Below are 11,071 nucleotides of genomic sequence, written 5' to 3'. Positions count from 1 at the left end.
CCCTTCGGGTCATCAGATCTAGGGGGCTGAGCAAGGTTCAGGGGCGGCTGGGGGAACAGGGCTGGCATCTCATTTCCACTGCAAAACGAGTTACCTGCCCTCTTCCCGGCCCGCCTTCCCGCGCAGTTTCGATTTGGGGATTTTATTTCACTTATTTTTATTTTACTTCGAGCCTCCCTCCACCCTCTACGTCGGAGAAGCGCTGAGAGTAACTACAGCCTTCAAGGACTGGGCGAGGGTATGGGACGGATGTTCCCCGAGAGGCCACCTGGGACGTGCCGCGGAACGGGAACAGCTGGGAGCGTCCCGCCAATCTCCGACCACCGTCGGGGCTGTCTCCAGGACGGTGGCAGAGCCGATTCCCGATGGGGGGAAGTTCAGCAAGAATGGGGAGTTGCCGCGGTGGGCTCGGGTGGCACCAAGGGCAGGCGGAGGTGGCTGCGGGGGAGTGGAAGGGTCGGACCCCAGCGGGAGCGGTCTGGTCCCGCTGCAGGCACCGCCACCCCGCGGCGCCGCGCCCAGAGCGCCCCACCGGGGCGAGAGCACATTTGCATACTCGGCATGCTACATTTGCATAACCGCACCTCTAAATTTTGCATAACCACGCCCAATTACTGTCCTTATTTGGCGGGCATCGTCTCATCCCGCGCTCCGATTGGCGGCCGCCGGCCCCGCGCCCCGCCCCCTATATAATCTGTACCGCGGGCCCGTTGCCGCGCAGTGCGCTGAGTGCGGGTGGCGGGACTGGCCCGCTGCTGCTCCGCCGCTTCCCCCGCCATGAGCAGCGGCGCGGGCCCCGCCGCCCGGCTGTGCCGCCTGGAGCGCGGCCCGGATGGGTACGGCTTCCACCTGCACGGCGAGAAGGGCAAGCCGGGCCAGTTCATCCGTCTGGTGGAGGCGGGCTCGCCGGCCGAGCGGTCGGGGCTGCGCGCTGGGGACCGGCTGCTGGAGGTGGACGGCGAGAACGTGGAGCGGGAGAGCCATCAGCAGGTGGTGGAGCGGATCCGCGCCGCCGCCGGCACCGTCAGCCTCCTCGTCGTAGACTCGATGGCCGAGGATCAGCTGCCGAAGCAGGGCGGGGCGGGTGCCGAGCCGCCGGTGGTCGGCGGGCAGGCGGCTCCGGCGCCAGCGGAGCCCGCGGCGCGGGAGCCCGGTGGTGGCGACCAGCGGGTAAATGAGCGGCCGGGAGACTGGGGCTCGGAAGTTTTCGGGGCAGAGGGTGTTGTCCGAGGAGGAGGGCTTGCGACCGGCCGCGGTCGCCTTCCAAACGAGCGAGCGGGAGCCGCGGCTGCCCTGGGCGGTTTGTGTGGTTTCGGTCTCGATTCTTTCTTTTTTTACTTTGCTTTAAACGCGGCTCCCCAGAAGCCCCGGGTCCTGCCGCGCCCGGCTGCTTTGCCTTTTTTATTTTAAATGGGTTTTTTTCTCTAAATGGTCCTGTCTCCCAGCCGTGTCAGTGACGGGCGGGGGTAGGCGGGCGCACCGGGCTGGTTGGACCCACCACTGAACCCGTTGTCCTGTGCTGCGGGGCCGGTAAAACGGGGTGAGAAAAGCAACAGGGGGAGCTTTGACGTGCAGCTGAGCCCAGAACTGGGCTGAGGGGGGCCGTCAATACCCCCCCCCCCCCCCCAAAATACAACAAAAAACCCGTGGCAGAGGTTTTCCGGGGCTGAGGCTGCTGGTATTGGTAGTAGTCACTCCTGCTTTGAGTGTGTTCAGTCTCTGCTGTGGAGTGGAGATAGCAGAGCTCTTCCCGGGCTGGGGGCTTGATCCTGGCAGTCCCCACAGACGCTTCCTAACTCAGGAATGTTGGCCTTAAGCACGCGTGGGAGTGAGCAGTTGCACAAACAAAGTGATGTAGAAAGGTGAGGAATTGAGAAACAGCTGACCTTTCATGCCCCAAGCGGTTCCTAAGAAACGCTCGGGGCTCTGGGAGAGAATACTGCTTTTTTATTTACCCAGCAAAGACGTGTTTGTTGTTACAACAGACATGTGGATGGCTCCCTGGGCAGCAGCCTTTTGAGCTCCCACTGTGAGGAACCTTCTGGGGAAATCTTATGACCTGTTCCCAGAGAGGTTGGTGTAGTGGAGCCTTCCCAGTGTTGATGCTGAGCCCCAAGAAGACCTTGGTGCCTCGCTGAGCTGCTATCAACATAGGGTTTTGCTGAGGATTAGGTGGTTTTGAGCTGTATCTCCTGTTGGACTTTAGCCTGTGCTTGTTCCCCTCGTTGGGCTGATCCACTGCAGGCATAGCTCTCATCACTGCCTGGCTAAAACATCACTCCAGCACCTCCTTGATGGGCTTATTTGGGTGGGAACAGCAATGTTTTATCCCCGTGCTGTCTTGCTCGCTGTCCCCTGTATGATCCCAGGTCCCTCACGTGTGGCCCCGCGCTGGGCCCTGGAGCTGCCCCATGCAGAGAGAACGTGCCTGCTCTCCCGTATGTCACAGTGCCAGCACTCCCTCGGGGCTAGCCAGAGTCTGCTCTGCTTTCTGCTCCCAGACCTCTCCATGGGCTGGGAAAAATAAAAGGGATGTTCTTAATGCAGCTCAGGTGAGTCCCCTGCCCAGCTTGGGGGCTAAGGAGGTGCAGTCCCCAAAGAGGATGGAGCCCTCTCATGCTGTGGGTCTGCTGCCTGCTCTCTGTGTTGGTTGGAGTGATAGAAAGAGCTTAGGAAGCTGCAGAGGCCCCACAGGATTTTGGGAGACAGCCCCAGCTGGAGATACCTCATGGGCTTTGGGGGACAGTCTTGGCTGAAGATTCCCCACAGTTTTGGGGAGCAGGCTCAGAGCACAGCCCATGCACGGTTACTACTGACGGTTTCTCTGGTAGCGGTTTCTCTCCTCACTAGATCAGGAAGCAGGTGATGTGGGGTGACATTGCCACAAGGCCCCAGACGGTTTCTCAACAGGTAGCAGCAGGAAATCTTGCGGCTGGGGGCAGGGCCCAGTGGAAAAGTGGGTTTGGAGACATCGCCCAGGCCAGGCACCCACCAAGCAGGGTGGGATGCTGAGCCAAGCCGGAGCAGGCAGAAAGGGATTTCTCTCCAGTGAGGCAGGAACACACTGGTAGCCTGTTTCTGGCCACTGGCAGGCAACCAGTGCTGGCTGCTCCATCCCCCTGCAGCCCCATCCCATCACTGTGGGTTGGTAGGATTTCCTGGGATCACAGAGGAAGCAGGAGATTTGCACGTGTCAGAGTTCTGTTTGCTTTATTGGGCTGGACTTGCCTTTATTTGTTTAACAAGCCTGGAGACGCTCAGGAGCTGGGAGAGCTGCTTGTGGTGAGCAATGTTTAATGTCTCCCACCTTCCAGCAGAATCCATTCTCTCCCCAAACTGTACTGGGTCCTGCATCATTGGTACTGCCAGGGATCTCAGATACCCCTACGGATCCCTCAGGCAGATGTAGGAGACTCGTCATGGGCTCCTTTTTCATTCCTATCAAACCTTGAGTGTGCAAATCCCCCTGATGCTGTGGTGGAGGTTCTGAGCCTCCCTGGGAAGCTGGTCCATGCATTCCTGTCTGCGGTGCTGAGCCAGTGTGGTGACAGTTTCACACCCCTCAGGTCAGCCCCACTTCCTGGGGCCCTGTGCTGTGGGGGTGTCCCCCACCAAGAGCTGTGACAGTTTGCCTGCCTCCGTCTTTATTTCCGGAGGCTTCAGCTGCTCGGGAGTGTCTTGAGAAAGTTTCATACAAGCTGCAGAGTGTTCCCAAGGCAGCACCAGGTGCTGCCAGCACAGTGCTCTGGTACCAGGGCAAGGCATTTGCTACCAGCCTCAGGCTTCCCTCTTGCAAATTTAGTGTTAAATTAGAGCCCTTCCTGCCAGCAAGGCTCATCCCTTCTTGTAAAACCTGGGAGAGCCTCCCAGGGCTGGGTTTCAGAGTGTAACAGGGAGCAGATCCCCCAGCATTGTGAGCGTTGCACTGGGGTAGCTGGAGTTTAATTAGGAAATGAATTAAATTTCCTCTCAAGGCAGCTGCATGAAAAGCAGCTCCAGTCAAACAGGACGTGACAGGGATGCTGCAAAGGAGGCTGCTTTGCATCCCCTTTGTATGAAGCTCGAATGTGTGAGCCAGATTTTGGGACCCGTGTGAATTTGCTGGCTCAGGCATCCTCAGAGCTCTTGTGTTTCTCTTTGAGTAACTGGGAAGGTTGCTGCCGCCAGCAGGCTTGATGCTGCTTGTAGGGCTGCAGGGAATTTCCTGGGACTTGAGGCTTCAAAAGCTGTCCTGAAATTGCTATTGAGTGCCTGGGAAATGGGGTGTGAGTCCTGACATGCTGTGCAGCTGAGGTCCCCACAATCCTGGGATTGCTGGTCCTGCCAGGTGGCTGAAGGTGCTGCGGGAGGAGAAGCATCTGGGTGTGCCCCAAATCCTGTTTCAGGGTAGGAGCGGCAGTGCAATGCTCCTGAAGTGCTCATCCCAAGCGGGCATCTCTACAGACAGAGACCTCTCTGCCTTCCCTGGGTGTAGAGGAGAGAGAGGGGTGGCATGGGATGCTTCTGCAGGGGCTGATTCCAGCTCCCCCCACTGCCCTCCCTGACTGAGGTTGTAATTGCTTGTAACAAGGCTCTGCCAGCTAATCCCAGCATGGCAGGAGAGCTGCTGGCCTTGCAGGACAGGATGCAGCAGCTTAGAGAAATTAGGGGCATTTCCACTGCCCAGCTCCCAGCTCCATAGCCACGGGTATTCTTGGGTTGTTGGCCCCAAACCCTCTTGCCTCATGTTGTTCAGCCTAAAGGGGACTTTGGGGCTGAAAGGATGCACTGCCATGGGGTGCTCACCCCATGGATGGGCAGGATACGGCTGCTGGACGATCAGATGCATTTGTTTTCCTCTCTGGATGGCAGAATGGTGGCTGCCTGCAGGGTTTTTGTGACTTGGGGAGGGTCAGGCAGCCTGGCATGCTGGGCTGGAGGAGCTGCCAGCTGCTGGTGGGAGGCTGCTGGGGGGCCGGGTCATGGCTTGGCCAGGCTGCCCTTGCAGCCAGTGCTGCTGCTCTGGCCAGCTGCCTTTGCAGGATCAGTGCCTCCCTCACTGCCATGACCTGTCCCTGTGTCCTGAGACATCTGTGCACCCTGCAGGACTTCCCATCCCCCCAAAAAATCATGGCACCAGCATCTCAGGGAGCCCAGGCTGCCAGGGCTTTGTTGGTATGGGTGGGAGCAGAGCCCTCCCTCCTCCTCCTCCTCACCCGGGAGCGCTGCCAGCCCCGCTTGCTGGGTGCTCCCTCTGGCTTTGTCCTGAGCTATCGGCGTGGAGCAGCCCCACAGTGCTGCCAAGGGCACCAGCAGCATGGGTGCTCCAGAGCCTGAACCCTTGCTCAGGTTTGAGCCAGGGCAGGAATCCGGGGAGGTGCTACCTTCATCCAGCAGCTCCTGCCTTTTGTCGTTATTTTGGGTATTGTCTGTTCCCACCATTGCTTGGGATTTCTGCTGTCACACCCCGTGAACCTGCTGCCACCTGGACACGGTGTGGGGACGGGAGGGCAGAAGGGGCGAAGTCGAGGGGGTCACAATGCTCCACCCAGCCAGGGAATCCACAGCTGGGCTGTTGCATGGGGCATGTGCAGCTGACACACGTGGAGACCAAGTCCTGCATGCCAGGGCTGAGGCATCTCGGGATCACCTTCACTCCTGGCAGATGTGCTGGGTGCTGCCTGCACCTCCCTTCCCAGGGCGTTGTCAGGTGGTGCTGGGGTGGTGGCCGGCCTTGACCATGAAGGAAGGTGTTGCGCAAGAGGATGGGGCTTTATCAGGGCTTTATTGCAGCGCTGGGCTTAGCAATTGTAAATGTGTCATCCCAGCCCGTGTGGGACCCTGTGCCACACCAGTGTGTCAGATATGGGGTGTCAGCACCCCAGGACCCAGGTTTTCCCTGCTGTGGGCAAAGGTGATTTCATGGCAAGATGCAAGAGTACAGGGGGTAAAGAGCACCCTGGTGCAGGTGTGGGAGGGCAAATTCCTGCAGTGCCTGTCCTCAGTGATGCTATGGGTACCCACAGAGAAAAAATTATCTCAGATGAAAGATTAAATACACCCCCTTGGTGAGGAATATTCCAGCAGTTTGAGTGAGCCTTGGCTGCTGGGAGAGCCCAACCAAAGCCCAGGTTCTGGTGGTCAAGGTGGGATCAAACCATTTTATATATAAATTGTAAAAGTGGTATTGGGTGCTAGGGTCAGAGCAGTTCTGACAGTGTGACCTGCAGGTGTCTGGTTTATGTCACCTGGTTCCTCTGATGCTTCCTGGACATCCCACTCCCTGCTGGGTGAGTAAAGGCAGTTCCTGTGTGCCAGGCTCCTGGGGAAGCTCCTGCTTCTTCCTGCTGCTCACCATGTGGGGAGCTTAGAGGGCACCAAGGGGGCCAAGTCAGTGGCTGTGGCTGCCCCAGCAGGGTTGCCTGGCTCCAGGTACTGGTGGATCCACAGGTCAAGGTGAAATCAGGTGCAGATGAGCTGGGTGTTGCCTTCTGGAGAGGTGAACGTCCCAGTCACACTGCCCCAGTGGAGCTGGTTTCTGTTTTGCAATTCTGGAAGGTCATGCTGGGGCATGGAGGTGCCTCAGCATTACAGCTGCTCCATCTGGGTTCCAGCTGCCTGCCCAAGCCCTGTGTGCCCTTTCCCTGCTGACAATGGCTGTGGGGTGCTCTGGGGGGGGCATCTCCCTGAGCCCATGGCTGGTTTGCCATGGGGAGGGGCAGTTGGCAGGAGTGTGATGCAGGGGACCTGTGCCAGCACCTCTCCAGTAGCCAAAGCTTCCCGAGTGGGATGGGGTGGAGTGGGGTTGCTTCCCAGCCACCTGGGCTGTGTTTCCTCCTCCACCTTCATGGCAATTGCAGTCCTGATCCCAAAAGGAAGAGCGTGGTCTGGGAATACACACATAATAACAAGTTTCTTCAATGTTTCACTGCAATTAGTGTGCCCTGAACCTAATTAATTAATTAGAGCCCAGGACCATAGAGTGTTTGGCACCCTGCATCCTATCTTGAGGTGTCAGTGCCCACAGGTGGCCACCTGAGGATGGTGTCTCTGGTGCTCCAGCAGCTCTCTGGGGTTCCTGGTGCTGTCCTTGGTTGTTGGGGGGTCCGGGAGCAGTTCACCCAGAGATTGTTCCCATTGCAGGAGGAGCTAAGACCTCGGCTGTGCCACATGAAGAAGGGCCCTGATGGCTACGGCTTCAACCTGCACAGTGACAAGAGTCGCCCAGGGCAGTACGTGCGCGCCGTCGACCCCGGCTCGCCGGCTGAGGCAGCAGGGCTGGCCCCCCAGGATCGCATCATAGAGGTGTGCTGGGCTCAGGGGAGGTCAGAGGGGGCTCTCTGAAAGCTTGGCACTCTCTCACATTCTGGTGCCTGGGACACAGCTGCCCTTGGCCAGGAAGGCACACAGTGTCCCTGGTGCTGCTGGTGACTCACGGCACAGCCGCCCAACCTGCACCAGCCTGCCGGTCCCCACCCACGGGTGCAGCACTGTGGAGGGCTGGGACTGAGCATTAATTAGCTGTCTGGGGGTTAATTAGCAGTAGCACTGTTCCTGGGGATCTCCTGGGGTGGCACAGGCTGGGACAAGGTACACGATGGTTGCAAGTCCTGCTGTCAGGTGTGACCAGGGTGGAGATGAGCTCAGGTTTGTGCCGTGTGGGATGATGATCCATGAGAGCAAGGACCAGCTGAGCCCCAGCCCTGCTGCTCACCAGGGTGTTGGGACTGCTGCCTCTTCTGGGGTGAAGCTTGTGGGGTTTCTGGAGACCATCACTTGACACAAAGGTTTTGAGCCAGCCCCGGCTCCATGTGCTGCTGGGAGTTCCCTGCCAGCTTTGCCCATTCAACCCCATGCCAATTACTCAGAGGAAAATCTGCTTTTAATGAGGTTTTTCTGGCTTCACTGCTAATCTCTGCGAGGCCATGAATGCCTGTGGGGGCTATGGAGTGGCTGTGCTGGGATTATGACTGGTACCAAGGCTGGTACCTGACCCCTGCCTGGTGCCTCTGCGGGATGGATGTGCCCCAGCTCCAATGGTGATGTGGTACCTGCAGGTGAATGGTGTGTGCATGGAGGGCAAGCAGCACAGTGACGTGGTGGCAGCCATCAAGGCGAGTGGTGACGAGACCAGGCTGCTGGTGGTGGACGTCCTCACAGATGAGTTCTTCAAGAAGTGCAAGGTGGTGCCCTCAGAGCAGCACCTGACAGGTGGGTTGGGGACTGTGCTGCTGGGAGGGGTTCGTGCCACCTCTGGTGGCTCTGTGTCACCTTCTCACCAAACCTAAGGGTGCTGAGCCCTGGGAGGTGGCCTTATCACCTTGGGGCCAAGCAGAATCACCTGGCTTTGGCGTCTCCCTGCTTAGCCAGGGGCCCCATGCAGGGCTGGTGGGGCTGACGTGGGCAGGTTTATGGCCCTGGGTTGCACTTTGGCAGGGTTTATGGCTTGGGGAGCAAACAGGCATCAGCTGCCCTTTGCTCTCCTCTGCTGTCACAGTGGTCCCCAGGAGGATGGGGAAGGGGTCTCACTGGGCTCCACATCATGGCTGCCATCATGGGGATGTGTCTGGCAGCATGGCACCATTCCCCTGTGCCATGGGGCTGGCTGCAGTGGGTGGTTAAAAAATTCAGGACCTGGCCAGACCCTGGGCAGTGTTGTGTGAGCATTGGCCATGTACAGCCTTGGCTTGCCCTCCACTGGTAAGGGGACAGAGCAAACACATCCTCACTGCCTGTGTCCTTATCCCACAGGTCCCTTGCCAGAACCAGTAGCCAATGGTGATATAGGGAAGGTAAGAGCCTTGTCTTGATTTTAATTCCATGTGTGCCCATCTCCAGTCAGAGACCCTCCTGTTCATGTTCCCTCTGCCCATGGGTGGGGGTTGCCACCAGATACCGCAGTGGCCTCAGCCTGCCACACAAGAGCTGGTGCCACTGGGAAGGGAACTGGTGTCCTTCAGGAAGGGGGATGCTTGTGGTGCTGAGTTTCATGGAAGTGGCTGTTTTCCTGCTCTCTTTTGCCTTCTGATACTCCAGGGCTGGGAGCCCTTGTGCTGCAGTAGGAAAGTAGCACCCAGCCCTGCAGCCACCCTCCTCCTCCTCCTCCTGCTAAAGCCAGGGCAGTCAGGCCGGGGTTTAATCCTTCCCCGCCCTGATGGGCAGCGCTAGAGGTATTTATGTGCCTGGGGCTTGCAGGGGATTACGTGCAGGAAGGACGGATTTCATGGCCCCCTGGGTGGGACTTGCAGCTCTGGAGGCTGTTGTCAAGCCCCAGGGCTGGAGCTCACACTGCCTCCCTGCTCCCCTCAGGAAAACGGGGCAGAGCCGCGGTCGCAGTCAGTGTCCGAGAGCCCCCCCAGCCCCGCGGCGCCGGCCGTGTCCCCCTGCTCCAGGGAGAGCCACAGCCAGGTAGGGCTGGGAGTGCTGGGGGGAGGCGGTGCCTGGGAAGCAGGATCTGGGCTGAGCCCCCACCATGGGGCTGCCCAGGGGACACACCGTGGGGCTGACACCCCCTCTCAGCCCCAACCTCTCACACAGGAGGGTGACAAACGCCACTCCGCATCTGGCTCCCTCCTGGACCTTGACATCCCGCTGGCTGTGGCCAAGGAGCGGGCGCACCAGAAGCGCACCAGCAAGAGGGCACCCCAGATGGACTGGAGCAAGAAAAATGAACTATTCAGCAACCTGTGAAGGCCCTGAGGCAGGGTGGGTGTCTTCTAGCCCCCCCAGCCCCTTACCCACCTCTCCTGCACTCCTCTCCTCCCTGCCATGAGCTCATGGTAGAGATGTGGAGCTGCTCCCTACCACCCTTACCCAAGTGCTGGGCTTTGGTGGCCAGTGAGCATCCCTGCAGAGGGGTTCTGGCCCAGGAGTGCTGGGGGTCCCCCCTCCCGAAAGCTCATCCCCAGGGTGCTCCTCCAGCCCTGCCTTGAAGCCCTGCACACCCTGGTAAGCACAAGCAGGGGTTTGGGAGGGATCAAGGGTTTAGGGTGGCCTGATGCCCAACACTCCTGGTCCCCACTGTTCCCTGTTTCTTCCTCCACCCCAAACCTCATCTCCATTTGAGATTTCCCACCCAAAATTACCCTTTAGCTGTAAAACCTGAGGCTTTTAGTGTCTTCTCCCAAACCCCACCTGCCCAGCCACTGACCACAGCCAGGGTATTTGACCCTGGCCTGGCAAGCTCCGTCCACAATGACCCTGTCCCTTTGCCTCTTCAGCTGCAAGGAGGGGCATGGGTGCCCAGCACTGTGGGGTGCCCAGCACCCTGCCCTGGGGCAAATTTTGGGAGAGGAGAGGGTGTCTGGAGCCAGCACAGCAAGCAATAATAGTCTCCTTTGCTCCTGCACACTGCTGGAGACAGAGCCAATCAGGGTTTGAATCCAACACTGTTTAATTTAAAAGCTTCTCACAGACTTTTTGGTTTTTTTTTTTTCTGAAATGAGTGTTTTTCCAATCACATCTATTTTTTTTTACCTGTATTTTGTGGAAATTCTTCCTGTGGATGTTTTGTTTCCATATGCTGCAATCAGGTGTTGTTGTACTGTTGAGCTCAAGAGAAATTCTGTTTACTGGAATAAACCTTTCTGACTTCACAAGTCTGGTTTAAGGCTAAATCCTTCCAGAGCCTAGGGGGTGCAGAGGGCTTGCTGTGGCCCTCTGGGGCTTGGGGGAAAAATGGGTAACTGGGGGACACTGAGCCTGGTTTGGTACCTCTCAGCACGTGATGGGGACAGGTTGAGGGGGTTGAGGAGGCACTGGCTGGTCCCAGTGGGGGTTAATGCCTCGGGGTGATTAATGAGCTTTAATCCCCTGGGGAGTGAGGGGGGCAGGGTGGGGGAGGGGGGTGATGCAAAGCTCTAATCTGGGTCTGCTGGCCAGGCTGGAGGGCAGTAGCTTTGTTTCGGGCAGCCCAAATGTGCCCCCAGCCCCTACAGGGGCTTTTGGGATGAGTCTGGGTTGTACCTGGGTTGAGGGAAGGCAGGGGGATCAGTGAGGGGAGGGGTGCTTGTCCCTCTGAATGAATGGATGTAGCCTTGGGTGGCTCAGTGGGGCCAGACTGGTGGCACAGTAGGACAAGGCAGGGCTGTGC

The 11,071-nt window shown here is 58.5% G+C and overlaps 1 protein-coding gene across 1 annotated transcript; it reads left to right on the top strand.

Moving 5' to 3' along the window:
- The first annotated feature begins 735 nt into the window (after window positions 1–735).
- On the top strand, window positions 736–10,577 carry NHERF1 (NHERF family PDZ scaffold protein 1). Its single transcript, XM_066565642.1, has 6 exons — window positions 736–1,170; window positions 7,123–7,284; window positions 8,037–8,190; window positions 8,731–8,771; window positions 9,289–9,387; window positions 9,517–10,577. The coding sequence occupies exons 1-6, from the start codon at window positions 778–780 to the stop codon at window positions 9,667–9,669; spliced, it is 1,002 nt and encodes a 333-aa protein (XP_066421739.1). The 5' UTR covers window positions 736–777; the 3' UTR covers window positions 9,670–10,577.
- Window positions 10,578–11,071: the final 494 nt, after the last annotated feature.

The sequence above is a fragment of the Molothrus aeneus genome, chromosome 25, assembly GCF_037042795.1.
Source record: "Molothrus aeneus isolate 106 chromosome 25, BPBGC_Maene_1.0, whole genome shotgun sequence".
NCBI lineage: Eukaryota > Metazoa > Chordata > Aves > Passeriformes > Icteridae > Molothrus > Molothrus aeneus.
Note: the sequence above shows the minus strand (reverse complement) of the source record. Positions and strands in the feature narration are given on the sequence as shown.

Coding starts and splice junctions, on each gene's coding strand:
- NHERF1 (XM_066565642.1), top strand. CDS start 778: ATGAGCAGCGGCGCGGGCCCCGCCGCCCGGCTGTGCCGCCTGGAGCGC. Junction 1,171..7,122: donor CCGGTGGTGGCGACCAGCGG/GTAAATGAGCGG, acceptor TTCCCATTGCAG/GAGGAGCTAAGACCTCGGCT. Junction 8,191..8,730: donor CTCAGAGCAGCACCTGACAG/GTGGGTTGGGGA, acceptor CTTATCCCACAG/GTCCCTTGCCAGAACCAGTA.